The following is an 18,355-nucleotide window of genomic DNA, read 5'->3' as shown; positions in this document are numbered from 1 at the left end:
CATAGATAGTTTGTAATTTAAATTTCATAATATATTATACGATATTGTACAAAATTAAAAAATAATTTGTAAGACCTACTAAATTAAGTTTAAGTTAAGTAAGCGATACATGCATATTATAAATAGTAAATTAAAATCACTTTTTTTATTGAATACAAATTACTTGTCTAAAACGAATAATGTGGAATAATATAGATAATTTTAAAGTATGGGGACTCATATTATATGATGTGGATAACATTATTGTATTCAATATTATTGTATTATTGCGGACCGGTGTGGACTCGACCTAACCTAAATATATGGCCCGCCCTCGCATGACCTTAACATCGCATTAAAGAATAGACACCGTAATGATTCATTGGAAGATTCGAGAAGAATCGAGTTCCACTGGAATGGAGTAGTACATACGAGAACAATCGAAACCTTCTCTATGCACCTAACGATCTATGGACTATTCTAGAAATCTTTAGCTGTAGGTATAAAAGCCGGCGGCTGTGGCCTAGAGAGGGCAGTTATAAATAGACGAGTACAGTTGACGCGCTAAAATTCAAAAATAAATTCTTAGTTATAAATCGTTTGTAAATAGTTCTTTAAGTCTTTTATCGTTTTTGTTTTTGTTAATTAGTGTTAAATAAATAGTGTTTAAATAAATTGTGACTTTCTATCCACACGGAACCGACGAAAAACGTAACAGTATGTTGAGAAGATTCAGAAATCACACTTTCATATGCGCCTTTAAGACTCTGAAATTCTGCGAGGAAAGACTGATACTATATTGGCGAAATGAATTGGGTAGTGCACATACCTAAATATTACACTTACGTTAACTGTACCTACAGGAAGAAGTCATGTCGAATATCATCGTAATATATAACCTCAAAGAACCAGAACTCAAATGCTAATGCCTCAAATGCTTCGTGCTACTTTAACATAAGAAAAATCTACTGCAGGCGAGGATAGAAATCTTCAACTCTGAGCAATCACGGACCATTAACCATGATTCTTAATTTTTGTATACTTTCTACAATATTTGCAGCTGCGCTAAATGCTGTGGTATACTTTTTTTTACCGTAAAACAGGCATGCATTAATCTTTAACTAGCAGTTATTATTAAGTCCTGTGTGCACTAGTACTCTCCAACGGAAAACAAAAAGTCACGATTCAAGACTTGAAGATAATATCATCATCATCATCATCAACCAGCCTGAAGTGTCCACTGCTGGACGTAGGCCTCCCTCAAATCCTTCCACTCTTCTCGGTCCTGTGCCACTTGGATCCAGTTTCCCCTAAATCTCTTCAAGTCATCTGACCATCTTGTCGGAGGTCTGCCTCTGTTTCTGAGAGCATCTTGTCTTGGCCGCCATTCTAGTATTAGCTTGGTCCATCTATCATCCGTTCTTCTGCAATATGCCCAGCCCAGTTCCATTTGAGTTTTTTAAGCAGATATATAGCATCTGTTATTCGTGTACGCTGTTTTATAACTGTACTGGGTATCTTGTCTCTTAGAGATACACCAAGCATTGCTCTTTCCATAGCTCGTTGGGCTACACGGATTTTTTCTATGGACTTTTTCGTCAGTGTAAGTGTCTCTGCGCCATATGTAAGTACTGGCATAACGCACTGATGGAACACCTTCCTCTTTAAGCACATTGGTAGATCTGATTTTAACACATATCTTAGTTGGCCGAATGCTGCCCATGTTAGTCCTACTCTTCTTTGTATCTCGTGCGTCTGGTTATCGCGGCCAATTGTTAGTTCGTGCCCCAGATATTTATATGAATATACTTGTTTTATATTTGCTCCGTCTACCGAGACATTTCCACTAATAACAAGATTAGTCATTAGTTTGGTTTTTGAACAATTTATGCGTAGTCCAATTTGATCTGACGCCCGTTTAAGTGTTTTTAGCATATTTTGAGCTTCGTGTATTTTGTCTGTAATCAGCACCCAGTCATCAGCAAAACGCAGGTTATTGAGCATTTCCCCGTTAACATTAATGCCCATTTCCTCCCAGTTTAGTCTTTTGAACATATACTCTAATAGTGCTATGAACAATTTGGGGGAAATTGTATCGCCTTGCCGTACTCCTCTTTTAATACGGAATTTATTTGTGTTTTCGTGTAGCGATACAGATGCTGTTGCATGGTCGTATACAGGGTGTTTCAAAACAAATGCGAAAAACTTCAGGGGGTGATTCCTTGTTCAAAATAAAGGGTAGTTTGCTTTATAAACGTTGGGTGAAAAGTCAACCATTAGGGAGATATCGCGGTACAAAGATGTAACGTTTTTAGTTCGGTACATGTCTTTTTTATATATAATATATGATGTCTGGGCCTATCATCACCGGATTCCCTCTCGTTCAGGCCGGATAGTTTATTTGACGCGTAATTTTTACGTTCCCTAGTCGCCAACCCTGTTATCGTTCGACACAACCCTGTTACTATTCTGTGGAGGCGCGCGCTGTCAACGTCGCTTCTGTCAACTCTCTGTGATTTAACTTCACTTTTGGTTAGACTGTTTGGCCTGTCAGACGCCATTAGTCCCCGTTTTTGAGAAATGGTGATTATTTAAATCTTGCTGTGTAATCTGAATCAGCTGCTATTTCGAAGCTACAGGTAATGATGAGATATTATCCTTTTAGATTCGTTACTATTACTGCGTATTTTTAGGGTAGAGTTGCGGATGTCCCAACCTAACTTGTAATTGTATTTTGGTGGCACGTTGGCGTCCCTTTTCTTTTGTCCTCCAGAATGTCACATGGAAGAAAGGACATGTTGTTTATTATTTATTGAGCCCTCGGAAGTATTTCGAGGTAGGTTTATTTTGTTTATTAGACCTTGTTTGGTTTTAAACAAGAGTTTCATATTTTTAGGGTCCAAGGTACGGACTGCGTCCAAGGTACGGACTATTTCCAAGGTACGGACTACTTCCAAGGTACGGACTATTTCCAAGGTACGGGTAGTGCCTTATGTACAGACATTATCTTATGTACAGATGTCCTGTGGACGAGTGTCCCCAGTAAGAACGATTTTTTCTTACATCTAAGTGCCACAGCGTCCATGTACCATATGATCGAATAAAAACGGTGTCCAGTTGGCTTGGAAATGACGATCGCTGGCATTTCTTATATAAATTTACATATAAAATGACAGCGATCTTCATTTCATAGCCATCGCTGACGCCGTTTTTATTCGATCATACGGTAGCTTGAGTCCCATGCTGCTTCACTCCCATTTCTAAGCCTAGTCAGTAGCTACGGCTGTAAGGATTTATGGTGTCCTCAATCTGGCCCCTTTTGTTGTTTTGACCAACAGGATCGCCGACAGACAGTACAGAGATGCTAGACCACCTCACGTTGCTACTGTTTGAAGCAAGGTTACATAAAAGAACAGCTAAGTGTATATTTAAGTTCTAGTTTTACATTTTAACATCTAAAACATTTTCAGTCTTAAACAATAACGCACATCTTAAGTAATATCGTACAGACTATGTTCAGTGGTTAGATTGTTAAGAACATTCATGTCGATATAATCTTTAAAATATAATTTAGATCTTAGGTTTCATTGCATTACGTCTTGTAATGGTATTACTTTTATAGATATTATTGCACTATTTTAATAGATGGATAATCAAACATAGATTCTAGAATCTACAGGTTGTAACATCTTCGATTTAGCATCATATGGAATATATCAAATTAATTAAAGTAATGCTACATTTCATATTTTCTCTTAAACTTTACATGTCCTGTATTTTATCGTAGTTGTTTTCATTGATATTTAGTACGACTCTTACCACCACTTTCTTTGACATATAACCACTATATATTTACTAGAACTCTACAATGTCATGTATCAGCAAAGAACGTCATGAATAAATATAGTCATTAGTTTTAAGTATTATACAACTGTGTTTTCTTTCTCTGTACATGCCTGGCGCCCAATATCTATATATCTTTTGTTAATTATTACTGATTAATTTTCTCTCTAGTGAAATACCTTATCCACGACTGCTCTCCGATGAAAAGCTGCCGTTCGCAGTGGTAGTGGTTTAAAAAACGCTACAAAGATGGCGGAAAAATAATGTTTTTATTTTTTATCTTGAAAACGAAAAGAGATAGACTAATGAAATTTTACGGAAGCATTACTGTTATGAAAACACACTTTCTGGTAATTTTTTCACCTTTTTAAAATGAGTGGAAGGGGTTGAAATAAACTACCCCTATCACTGCAGAGCGACTAGTGACTCCACCGTATAGCACTTGAGGCAGTAAAAAAGCTGACCTGGTTTTATGTGACATCACTCAACTTGTGTAGGGAAAGAAATGCGTTGTGACTTTGTGATTTTATGATTTTTGATGGGATAGCTATTGAATACTCAGTTAATATTGTAACGTTTTTAGTTCGTTACATGTCTTTGTATATGATATATGATATCTGGCGTATCATCACCGGGGAGTGATAACGTCCTTCCCTCTCGTTCAGGTCGGATAATTTATTTGACACGCTTGGCGTAATTTTTACGTTCTCTAGTCAGCAACCCTGCTATCGTTTCACTGTTCTGTGGAGGCGCTGTCAACATCGTTCCGAGGTCACTCCGCGCTTAACTTCACTTTTAGTCTGGCCTCTGGCCAGACGCTCACCTTCAGAGCCCTGCTTAGAGAAATTGCATTTATTTAAATCTTGCTGTATAATTTGAATCAGCTGCTATTTCGAAGCTACAGGTAAAGATGAGATATTATCTTTATTAGATTCGTTATTATTATTGAATATTTTAGGGTAGAGTTTTGGGTCGACCCACCTTACTCGTATTTGTATTTTGCTGGCACATTGGTGTTCTTTTGCTTTTGTCCTCCAGAATGTTACATGGAAGAAAGGACAGTTTCTTTGTTTATTATTGAGCCCTCGGAAGTAATTCGAGGTAGGTTTATTTTGTTTATTAGACTTTGTTTGGTTTTAAATAAGAGTTTCATATTTTTAGGGTCCAAGGTACGAACAGTATCCAAGGTACGGGCATTATCCAAGGTTCTAGTAGTGTTCCAAGGTACGGATAGTGTAGCCATATTGTCACAGTATGGATGTAGCGTAAGCCCCATGCTGCTTCGTTTCCATTTCTAAGCCTAGTCAGTAGTTACGGCTGTATTGATTCATGGTGTCCTCATTCTGGCCTCTTTTGTTGTATTGGCCAACAGGATCGCCGACAGACAGTACAGAGATAGGAGCCCACTTCACGCTGCTACTCTTTGAAACAGGATTGCCTCAAGAACAGCTAAGTGTAGATTTAGGTTCTGGTTTTCAGTCGATTTTCAGTCTTAACATAATAACGTACATTTTAAATAATATTGTACTATGACTAGACTATGTTTAGTGGTTAGATTATTAAGAACATTTATGTCGATTTAGTAGTTACAATATGATTTAGATCTTAGGTTTCATTACATTAGGTACGTCTTGTAATAGTATTACTTTCTATAGATATTATTATTGCGCTATATATTAACAGATGAATAACCAGATATAGATTCTAGAATCTACGGGTTGCAACATCTCAGATTTAACACCGCATAAAATTTAACAAATTAAATAAAGTAATGCTACCTGTCATATATTTTCTATAACTTTACATGCATTGTATTTTTCCATAACCTTTTCATAGAACATATTTAATATCATTTACATGCATAGCTTTTTTACTCGACATATAACCACTATAATAATTATTAAAATTGTACAATGCTATTTACCATCAGAATACATCATGAATGAATATAGTCACTAGTTTTAAGCAATAAACAACTGTGTTTTCTTTCTCTGTTCATGCCTGGCGCCCAATATTTATATTTTCGAGTTATTATTGTTAATTAGTTTCTTTCCAGTGTTAGTTTCCACTGTTAGTTTCTTATCCACGACTGCTCTACCAACGAAAAGCTGCCGTTCGCAGTGGTAATATTTTATAAAAAACGCTACTATATGATCTAAACCTATAAAAAATAACAACCTTTAGGTTTAAATTTATAACGATATTTTCAGGAAGATTTGTTCCACGCTGCTTCAAATTAAGGATTATAAGAGCGGGTATCTAGTTAATATCTACATATTATAAAATCTAAGGTGTTTATTATGGTTTTAAAAATTTTACGACTAGGAGAAGAGCAGTAAAGAAAGTTATCTTGCCTTATATTAAACCAACTTTTCATAGTTCGGTGCGTTATAGCATAATTAGACGATATAGTTGAGGTGGGTAAAATAATCAGAAATATGCCTTAACTTGGGGTCGTTTTTAAAACTGAAATTAACATTTTCGAGTTTATTAGCAGGTGCACGACGGGCTTTGTATGTACGACGAGCTTATAAAAATAAAATATATATGCGAAAGTTCTAACATTATTTTTTGTTACTCGTTTTTGCTACATTTTGTTACTTTCATATTGCCATACCGTATAGATTCACACATTTATATTTCTAAAGATTTTATTGTTTTGATTATTGTTTTAATGTTTGATCTTCAGACGGATTCTTTAAATTTACGTTTTTTCCATTGAGGAACGCTGTGGACAACCCGAGTTTCCGAGTATTTTATATTGTGCTGCTTGGAATTCACATGGACTGCAATACCTGGCTTCAATGTTTTCACAGTTTGTATATTTTTTTTGTGTTCGTTAAGTCGTAGATATATCTAAAAGACATTTTGTTCCTCCGATATACTACTCACCGCATTCACAAGGTACCTACGCTAGCTGAACTTTTTCTCTTGATTCAATGTTTCCAGTCTTGTTTTTGTTAAGAGGCTAAGGGTACGAACATAGTGGAGGCAGGTTTCTGCTTTCCGGCAACCAGCGCCGTCCAATGCCGTCTCTAATAGAACAGCCTTGGGGCGAGATTTATGACGTCACGCTAGTTAGATACTACGGATTAATAAATATGTTGTAGAATACATGGAAAACATAATTATTCCTCAGATTTTTGGTTTGTATTTTAAAAATTGTATAGTTCACATGAAATATACATAATATACAGTTAATAAAGAGGAAATTTACCTGATTAACTAACCTAACCTAACCTAACCATATCCAAACGCCGCTCCGCCGCGCCGGCCCCGCACATAGGGGTATTTGGTCTATAAACCTGGCCAAAAGTGAAATATTTTATTTTCATTTTTTTATCTTAACTGAATACAAATCTATAAATACTAAATGTAAGCGTTTATTAGCTTTTTTAAGTCGTAAGTTGACTATCAAATAAATAATATATTTCAATTATAAGTATGAATTATCCTGAGTGTATTCTGAATATTTCTAAGATTATAAAATAGTGGAATTGTTTATAGTGCTTTTTTGCAAATTGTTTATAATAACTGTCATGATGGATACAGAGCCAGCTGTCAAGTCCTGTTTTATGCCATATTTTTATTTGGAAACGTTTTCTTCTATTCTATTTCTTTATAATGTTTTATATTTAAAAAATCAGAGGCATTTTTATAAGGTGTAAGACTATTGGGCAATATTCCGCATAGAAATTAGTATCCGTTCAATGCTTAAAGTCTCCAGCTTTGGAATATGTACAAAAATCTTGCGAATATTTGCCACTGCCAAAAAAACATTGATTTAAATAGATTCTTAAAGGAAATAGTCTTTACCCTATAACACCCATCCTCGCTCAAATATCGTCTATAATATACAAATTACTTTCTTGTTCTAGCATCCTCATCCAATTGCTTGGTTTTGCACAGAATGGCCTTATTTGATCGTGGCCTTATTTGATCGGAGGGTTTCAGAGTAGAGGAAAAAATATTGTGTAGGAAAAACAAAATGAGGTTCCATATTAGCACCCTGTCCTCTAATAATTAATATTACTAGCAAAAAAGCAAAAAAATCATAAAACATAATTTTGGCCAACTTTTAGTTCTTAACACCCTCTGTGCGCCGTCGGCGCCTGCCAAAGCAGAAATAAATACATTTTCGTTCCGGTAAAAGCGAGAACGCCGACGAACGCTGGTTGACGGCTCCTACCTGCTTTTACTGTGAACTAACCGATTTGATAACACGCTTTAATTTCTCAAGGTTATAAGCGCAAGGCGGCGCGGCGCGGCGCTACTATGTAACCATATACAGGGTGTCCCAGAAATACGTGCAAGTATTTTAACTTAACTGGTAGTATAGTTCAACCCCAGAAACACGCCTATGAGGTTTTTTTCTAAATATTTTTTTTGAAAATTCGGAATTTTTTGAAAATATTTTTGAAATTTTTTTGCAATTTTTTTTTAGTTTTTATTTCAAAAAATAATTTCTTGATAATATGGCAACATAGGTAGTAGATTAAATTTATAAGAAAGAAAATCCAGAAAAGATCCAGTGGTTCTCAAACAAATATCGAAGTATTGGAAAGAATATGTAAGGACCAAGAACTATTGACTACAATAAAACGATGGAAAGCAGCATATTTTGGTCATATTTTTCGAAATAACAAATATAGTTTCTTACAGCTGATCGTTGAGGGAAAGATTGAAGGACGACGAGGCATCGGGCGTAAACGGTTTTCCTGCTTGCGGAATTTGCACCAGTGGTTTAATATAGGAGAGGCAAGTGCAATTATCCGTTTGGCTCAAGACAGGGAGGAATTCCAATTGATGGTCGCCAACCTCCGATGAGGAGAAGGCACATGAAGAAGGTTCTCAAAATTTGAGCAAAAAATCATTTTTTTTGGAAATTTTCAAAGTAAAATAACTCCGTTATTTTGGACTTATTTGAAAAACGATAAAGGGAAAATGTGTTTCTTTTATCGAGATCTGCCACCCTTTAAAATACTTGCACTTATTTCTGGGATACCCTGTTTATAACAATACACGTGATGCGTATACGCAAAGTTGCGAACGATGTCAAGAATAGGTACCCAGATTGGCGCTGGCTACCAGAAAGCGGCAAACCTGCTTGCACTGTGTTCGCACACTAAGGGTGCGCCTCAAAAGTGGCTCACCCCTATAATTTGTTCACTTAAAAAACGAGATTAGGATGTTAGTATATGACATAAATTAAGATTGACTGACGTATTCACTTGTTTTCGGTCACATCTTGATTCACCGAAAATGATTACCACTTTTGATTTTTAAATGGCACCTGTATAAATATTGTATATTTTTACTTTATTCGATAGAAAATGACACTCTGAATAAAATGACATATCATATGTCAACTTTTGACATTTTTCCTTAAAAAAATCGTATTTTAAATTTCAATCTAGTGCCATGGCTGTGTTAAAAACATTAATTTTTAATCAAGGAGCCTTGGAAAAATAGATTTGTTCGTTTAATGTAATTTAATCGTAAAAAATGTCTATACAGTACATCTGCTGGATCTGTGTCTATGAAAGGAATGCGGACAAAAAACATTTAAATAAACAGCAATATATTTTATACGTGGATTTGAAGAGTGCGTCACCGCAAATCGCTCCGCCCACTCATTTTATTGGCTACTGGCAAATTTGTTGAATTTTTATTGATGGGACGCGTCGTCTGTTTTTTTACGAAAAACATCGAGAGAATATCGTTTTCCCTCTCACGGATACTCCATAGCTACAGAACGAAGAGACGTACTACTGTACCTATGTGGCGGATTCATCTCTCAAAAAAAATCATTTCAAAATCATTAGTTTATGGGTATTTCGCCACTGCACTGCAAGAAAATCTACAAACTAAAATAGATATTTTTTGTAAACACTTCTGCGTTAAACCTAAACGGACGCTGCTTGTCAGAAGTTATGTTTACAGTAATACAAATTTGCCTAACACAGAAAAAAATGCTTAACGTTTCGGAAAGTTGTCTCTTTCCGTCGCCGTCGTCGGAAGCAAAAAAATACAAAGAATAAAGAAAAAAACTATTTAAAATATTTAAATTCAACTATTCGAGAACACTTTACTTTTTTAACACAGATACGTCTACAAGAAACCGTTGACTTTCTGTTAAAATGACATTTTATCAAGTTAAACTTCAAAATTAACAATTACTACCTGATAACAATTACTTAATAAGGTAAAACCAAAAAGCCCCAAACTTTCTGTATGATTATTTTTAAATTTTACGTATGTTATGTTTATTTATGTTATGTTCTTTAAAATCAAAGAAGCGATTGCCATACATTAATAACATCTACAGATGCATTAGCAATACATTTATTTTTATTAGATTGAATTAAAAAAGCCTCTTTTATTTTTCTTTTAGAGGCTATCGCTTCTTTCATTATAATTTTGGCGTTATTAAAATTTATTCTGTGCCCTGTGTCCCATGAATGCTGAAAAATCTTAGATTTGTAAAAATCCCCCTTTCTTAAATAATCTTTATATGTTCTTTAATTCTAACATTTAAGGGTCTAGATGTTTCACCAATGTAAAATTTATCGCATTTACAGGGTCTTTACTAAACCAATCAATACAGAACAACAAACAAAATTAATTAGTTATTAACATATTTGGAAAATGCATTTTTTACGAATAATTTGGTACCACACACTTGGTATTTCGAGTCAAATTGTCGTTATGAACCGCATGTTACAATTTCAAATAAACCATATGCAAGAATGTCAAAAGTTCACATATAATATGTGGAGTGTCATTTCAGCATGTCATTTTCTATTGAATAAAGTAAATAAATACCGAGGGTGACATTTAAAAATCAAAAGTTGTAGTCATTTCCGGTGAAACAGGAACTCACCAAAAATAATTGAATACGTCAATCTATCCTTTTTTATGTCATATGCTACATATGTCATACATTCTAAATCTCTTTTCTTATCTGTAAAAATAATAAAGTTATAGAGGTGAGCCACTTTTGAGACGCACTCGGTATACTTAGAGTAAAGGATAACTGCATAATATGATGTTTGCTTTCTTGAAAGTTTTAACTATGCTTTTCTTAGTTGTTTCAGAACGGAAAACTTAAATGCTGTCTAGTATGTGTAAGTTTTCTATGCAGTAGTGATAATAGATGGGTGGTGAAAATGATAGGTGGCCAAAAAATCTCTAGAATAGTGAAGAAATTCACCAGGGCAGAGGCAGGCGAAAAAGTTCTTAGTAGAACATTTGCCAAAATTCACTGACCTGATAAGAGATGACCCGAGACCTGATAAGTAAAAACCGAGGTAAAATAGGACAAAAGCTTTAGTGTCTAAAGCTAGTCTGCTAACAGAACATTGTAAGCTGAATCGGCATCTAAATCTAATGGGAATTGAACATTGAAGAATCGGCAGCTGGGAGTAACGGGCTAAGCCATGTGCAAGTTCTGTCATTCTGAAGAACATATTTTATGTCGGTGCGACTGCCTGGCAAATATGCGGTTCTCTGTAATAGGCAATGATAATCTATTGACAGTTGAATGTCTCCAGGTTGCTAGACTTTTTGGAAATGATAAGGATGTAACTTAAGGATCAGAAGAGGACCACAGTAGATCTAAAAAGGTCGATAGCCACCCCGAAGAATCTACTCTAACCTAACCCCAATAAAGAAGATTGAACAATGTTAATGTTCGCCATATCAGAAGCAGTCTTCAAACTGTAACTACTGGAATTCTAATAGTGGACGCCTGTCGTCGATCAGAGAATACCGAATATGGTAATGGTTGGAGTCTGACATATTATAGTCAAGTTACCGAAGACCAAATGTCACTAATAGTCGCTAAATTAAGTTGACTTGCGGATTTGACGTGGTTTGTTCCCAAGGGAGAATTTACAAAGGTTCTAGGTCTGCGGTTCTATTGAATTGTTGTCCCTACATCTATCAGGTTAACTCATGTGTAAATACAGGGTGGCCCATCGAAAACGTTCCGCAAGGCATAACGACCCAAGGACTATACACACAGAGGATAGCCGAGTTCCCACGAAATTTTTGCCGAAGCGTTCCAAAGCGTTGACGTCACCATCAGTGCGCTTTCAAACGCCGCCCATTTGAAATGTAGGGCAATATGAAAGATTTTTTAATCTAAGCAAATACATGGCCTTTTTTAAATTCTAACGGTGCAAGGCATTAGAATAGGGCACTAATACCTCCTTTAAACTATAAACCAAAAGTGTTTGGATGTTTAAAATTAATGGTTAATAATACATAAAAGTCTGCTTAATAGTAGAGTGTAGCTGTAATGATAAGAGATTCCAATTTAGCTATAATTATTTATATTGATTTGATCTTAATATTACATATTTTTGTAAAAAATTAGATCTGTATCTGAGAATTTTGGTGTGCTAAGTAGTTTATAAAAATAAATAATAGGTACATACATTATAAATGTCATGTACATTATATACATAATAATAATATAATTATTATTTATCTTTTCCTGAGTCCTGACTGTCATTCACTGAATAACAAATTCCCTTTTATTAGTGGGTTTTGGGTAATGATTAAAACGTGCAAACATTTTTTATTTATATATCACAAGAAATCCTAATACATAAGTTTTATTAATTAACTATTTTTTTTTAATTATCAATTTTATTTTTAGAATTTGTTTTTCATAGAAGTAAATTTGTTATCTACCTAACAGTTCATTTTGTAGGTTTCTTTCATAACCATTTGGTGTAAAATGTATGAGCAAATTGTAGAAGTATTCGGGTTAAGTTTGTCTTCTTGTTTACATCGATTTATCCATTGCTTTCTAATTGTGGACGAAACTAAACTAAAACTTTCCTTTGCCTAAGGACATGAATGAAATATCAAGCTAACACTTTCTTTCTTGAGTGTTAACCTATTGCTTTTGCATAAAGCAACAGCACAAATCTGACCAGGCATAATAAATTGTAATCTAAAACCACAAATTAATACATATTACAGAACATATTTCTCCTGCGTTTTATTGTGAAACCTACCAATAAGTTTTAAAACTAATTAAAAAACGATGTACAATGTTCAAATGTCTAGAGATGGTCTAGAGAGAGTCGGATAATAGACGATAAACACAGACAAAATATAGTTTAAGAAACAGAAATATTGTTTGTATAAGGTCTTTCGAAGGTTATTATCACATCCAAAACGTTAAAACCATGTTAAAACGCTATAAAAATAAATCATTGTCACTAAACACTGAAGACTGAAGAGAAAAGTCATAAAATTACATGTAAACACGCTAAACGCTGCCGATTCTGCACTGATGACTACGTCACGACCGTTCGACCTTGAGTCCTCGACATGCCAACGTTGTTGTTACGGGAGTAATCTATCCTCTGTGTGTATAGTCCTTGATAACGATCAGGGTAATTTTTTTTTCAGAAAATCCAAAAACACGTCAATTTTGTTTGTGAGGGGGACAACTTTTGCCCCAAAAATGATTGCAAAATCTTCAACCCTCTAAGCGGGGGTGTCATCCCCCAACTTTTTTCAAATGGGAAGGGGGGTCAAGTGGCACCGCAATGAAAAGAGCTTTCTATTCTCTATATTTCCCCGCTTCGGGATTGAAAATCGGTCGAGTAGTTGAGAAAATATGAAGGATTGAAATTTGAAAAGTTTATTTAAACATTTATCAGAGTAAATGATAAGGATAAATTCCTTCGACCAATTTGCTGTTTTTCCTTATTATTTCTAGATGTTTACGCATTTTTTCACTTGCCACAAGGTTGAACGATCAGGTGCGGTAGTTGCTAGATAGCTGTTCTGTGACTTGTGAGTTGATGCTCTTCTCAATATCGTTAAACTTTTTAACAATTATGGTGTACTCACTTGCAGAAAAAGTGGATATAATCGAACTTTATTTTGAAAAATAGTGAATGTGGCAATCGGTTTGCGCAGATATTCAATGAACGTCATCCTGACAAACACCTTTATGGCAAAATTGTTCGCGATTTAGTAGCAAAATTTCACGAAACTGGTTATGAATAAAAAGAGGCAGAATACCGTTATGAATAAAAAGAGGCAGAGGGAAAATCCTGTAGTAAATGAAGCTATGGAGGTATTCGTACACTGAGTGCAAGAAAATTAGCCAATGAGACCGCGACCGGCGTGAACCGTACAGGTGTCCAAACGATATTAAAAAAACACAAGTTCCACCCGCACAAAATTCAGTTGGTACAAGAACTCAACGAAGACGATTTTGATCGTCGCGGGCTGGTATTTTTGGAAATTCTATTGTAGGTCAGTTTAACGATATTGAGACCGCACCTGATCGTTCAACCTTGTGCCAAGTGAAAAAATGCGTAAACATCTAGAAATAATAAGAAAAAACAGCAAATTGGTCGAAGGAATAATTTATCCTTATCATTTACTCTGATAAATGTTTAAATAAACTTTACAAATTTCAATCCTTCATATTTTCTCAATGACTCGACCGATTTTCAAAAACGAAGCGGGGAAATATAGAGAATAGAAAGCTTTTTTCATTGCGGCGCCACTTGACCCCCCTTCCCATTTGAAAAAAGTTGGGGGATGTCACCCCCGCTTAGAGGGTTGAAGATTTTGCAATCATTTTTGGGGCAAAAGTTGTCCCCCTCACAAACAAAATTGATGTGTTTTGGGATTTTTGAAAAAAAAAATATCCTGGCCGTTATGTCTTGCGGAACGTTTTCGATGGGCCACCCTGTATATAAATCTAGTTAAAATTATAAACTATTACAACTAGAAGCCTAAATCAAAACTTACAGCCCACTTGGTTTCCACGAGTCCTGCTCTTTCCAGACCATCGGATAATCCCCCACAACCTGCATAAATATCCAGTGACTTTAGTTTTGTTTGAAGTTCAGGCCATAGTAACGGCGTTTCGCTGTTGTAACCGCAAGAAGTCTTCCTCGTTTTCAAACCTAAAATATTTAAGAAATTAACAATTAAAAAATTAAACGATTACCTACATTACAGACAAAATACATTTATGGTTAGCTTGAGTTCATGAGGTATTTTGCATTATGAATATGGAGAACAGTAGAAAAAGAAACCAATGTACAAAAAAGTCTTAAAAATGCAAAAACAGAAATGTTGTTCATAATACAATTTTTCTTCTATCTATATGCCATTCTTGCCAATATACAGAGACTCTTTCTCAAAATATAAGATTTCCAGTCATTAAAAGAAAAATAAATAGCAATTATGGACATTTTTCTTTAAGAACGACATAAGGTAGAGAAAATCCAATGAAAATATTTCTTATGAAAGCCACTTTTGAGACACATCCGGTATTATACTGGGTGTGTCTCAAAAGTGGCTCGCGCCGAACTCTTTATTTTTTCAATTAAAAAAAACGAGATTTGGCATGTTAGTATATGACGTAAATTAGGATTGATTGACGTATTCAAATGTTTACTTCCTGTTTCACTGGAAAATACTACAACTTTTGATTTTTAAATGGCACCCTCGGTATTTTATTACTCTATTCGGTAGAAAATGACACTCGGAATATAATAACATCACATGTCAACTAAAAAATCGTATTTTAAATTTCAATCTAGAGTGGCACGGCTGTGTTAAAAACACTGATTTTTAGTAGAAGCCCTCAAAAAATTGATTTGATCCTCTAATGGTATTCGTATCTTGTCCTGGCCTGTTAATAAATGCCCAAATCGTATTTTTAAACATATCTCAATTTTTTTCAAATGGAACGAGGGTGGTTCATTAACATATTAAAAAAAACATCTTTTTGAGAATAATTTGGAACCGTTATAAAATAAATTGCAGTTATATTTATGACACGCTAAATTGAAATTTAAAATGCTATTTCTGGTAAATGAATAATAAAAAAATCATATTTCATTTTGAATTTTGTTAAATACACTGCAGATAAAACGGTTTATATAAGAATTTTATTTTAAATAATAAAGTAGATATGTTATAAAAATGCAAATCATTTTACCAATAGTTCTTGCAGATGTAGGTAACGGTTTGATTTTACACGTATTTGGATCATAGAATTCTCGAAAATAGAATCTGGAAGGTCCCTCTCTTGTCCATTGATATGTATCCTCTATATGTTCTGTGTTAGAAATGTAGCATTTTCCTTTGACTACTGACTTCCATTTATCAAAATTTCCTGAGAAGGAGTAAGTAATTAAACATCAAGTTGGACGTTGTTGAATTAAAATTGTAGGATTGAATTGAAATCAACAAAAATTCAGTAAGTTTAAAAATAATAAATTATCATTTAAATAAAATTAGGAAATAATGCTCCTATTTAAGGGATCAGATCGATAGGTTTCGTCTCGCTTGGTTAGTTTTTGTCACGCCTACTCGGTGCCAACTGAGCGCCTATATAAACGCTCCATCTGTGAATATTATTAGTTTCGTTTGAATTATACTCTGATTTTTTTCTCAGGTGACATTTCGACAGACGATGACAGAAAAAAAAGCAGATAGAGATATACTACCAATGAGATAAGCATACCAATCCATTTATTTCATTAAAAAAAGATTCTAATATTTTTTTAAGTTAACTATGGGTGGGTTTATAAATAAATCCGTCATGCATCGTCTATTGTTGTTTTTAACCAGTTTTATTGGTTTATTTCAAAAATGACAGATCATATTTCAATATTATTGGTTTGACGGAACGATGAACCACAAACAAGGACGCCAATGCGTATGAACTCGACTTAAGATTTTTGAGAGTTGTCAAACTCTTGCCAAATTACAGGTTATAATTTTGTGTCAAATTATGTCAAATAAAAATAATAAATATTTTGCATTTTGGACTGTGTTGTTACTTGCGTTTCGTGTTTTTAAAAATTAAGTGGAGGAAAACTCAAGGGAAAATTAAGTTTTGACCCAAACCATATAGTTTACAGTTAATATTCGGTGCCCAGAGACAGAATTTTCCAGAAACTAGGGCCAGAGAGTTGTATTAGTTACAAATAAAATTTGTATACCATCCCGTATATGGTACCAAAAACTGGAGTATCTGTAAAATAACATCACACGACAGGTAAATAATACATTTTAGTACTGCAGAGAGATAATGTCAAAAGATACTCTTTTAAAAAAATTAAGATTAAAGTTAATTAACCAACTTTTAAGGTATAAAATTCAGTAAGTGTTATTATTAATAAAACATTTTGTTTTACTTATGTTGTGTTTTATTTATTTCATTGCAATATTATTTTTTTATTTGTACATAATGTTATATTGATAAATGTAATAATAAATGCAGGAAGTTGGTTGAGCTTGAAAGTAAGAGATCTTTTTTATATTTTTTTTGGTATGTCGTATTTTATTTAAAATACACCCTGCTTGTTTTGTATTAACACATACCGTATTTTTTCTTAATAAAATAACCCGATTAGATCTTTTCAGTTTTATACAGTTTTTTTCACAATATTTTGAATTAATCACTTGTCACTCAAATTTTAAATATATTAATTATGCATTCCAATTGTACCAAATTAGTTCTTTGAAAATAAAATAAACTACTTTGAAATTAAAATGACAGACACATCTATCACTCTCAAGGATCTTATCGTTGGATAGACTATATTCTGCTGATGATTCTAAAATGTTTAACGAAACGCGCGTCCAGTGCAAAAGTAAAAGTGTTTTGGTGTATTGTGGTGAATTAGTATTTTATTCTGCTTCTAAATTATTTTTTATGCTTCGATTTGCTGAGCTAATACGTCGATGCAATATGTTGTGCGGCGGAATGTCGGTTTTTGGGCGAACTTTTAAAGGAAATATCACAAATACAATGGACAAATTTCGAAACGAATTAACTCATTGCATCGACAAACCGGCTGTATTTATTTATTATAGGAAAATATGCGGTCAATTTTTATTTTATTGTTTGGAAGTATAATGAAGTGGAAAAAAATACCAATTTAAGTTCTGTAATCTTCCAGAAGCGTCTAGGGTGCCTAGTACGTTCGAAAAAAAATGAAGCGTGAATTAGAATTAAACTTACTTATAGTGTAAATACGATTTGTCCAGTACACCAAAAACGGGTCTCCATACTCTCCACCCTTCGTATCTTCCGGCCTGTAGAATTCCCTGACTCTCACCGTAATTTTGTCATTGTTTTTCGTTATTTTCTCGATTACTCCCACGGTGTAAGGTTCGCAGGCGACGTAAACAGGATCGTGTTTTTTCTCGAATTTCCGGTATCGCTCGGGGAATATCGTGTCGCGATCAATTTTCGACATACGTACGCAATCTCCATTTAAGTATTCGATGGTGTAAAATGGTTCTTCCTGTAGAGTAAATTATTCGTTTTTAAATTTAGATAAAATATTATTATATGGGACTCAAGGTTGATGGTAGATTATTTTTCCAAATAACAAAAGCAAAAAAGCGTCAAAGTCAATTTAAACTCTACTAAAAATCATTTATGAAACATATTGCTACGTACTAAAACAGATATATAGTCAGTGGCGTTAGACTAAAATATTTCAGTGCCGGACACCAGCACCAA

At 34.2% G+C, this 18,355-nt stretch overlaps 1 protein-coding gene across 1 annotated transcript in view; it reads right to left on the bottom strand.

Annotated features, from left to right (window-relative positions):
• The window catches only part of LOC115883131 (DNA (cytosine-5)-methyltransferase 1-like), a 49,540-nt gene that overhangs the window by 16,138 nt on the left and 15,047 nt on the right, over positions 1–18,355 (bottom strand). Inside the window, exons 6-8 of the mRNA XM_030901441.1 lie at positions 17,849–18,134; positions 15,815–15,991; positions 14,614–14,771 (exon numbers count right to left, since the gene is read on the bottom strand). Coding sequence (XP_030757301.1) covers positions 14,614–14,771; positions 15,815–15,991; positions 17,849–18,134 — 621 coding nt within the window. The remainder of the gene's footprint in view (positions 1–14,613; positions 14,772–15,814; positions 15,992–17,848; positions 18,135–18,355) is intronic.

This window comes from Sitophilus oryzae, unplaced genomic scaffold, assembly GCF_002938485.1.
Source record: "Sitophilus oryzae breed Bouriz unplaced genomic scaffold, Soryzae_2.0 scaffold_1816_pilon_pilon, whole genome shotgun sequence".
NCBI classification, from domain to species: Eukaryota; Metazoa; Arthropoda; class Insecta; order Coleoptera; family Curculionidae; genus Sitophilus; species Sitophilus oryzae.
The sequence above is the reverse complement of the archived record's forward strand: the minus strand, read 5'-3'. Positions and strand labels throughout refer to the sequence as shown.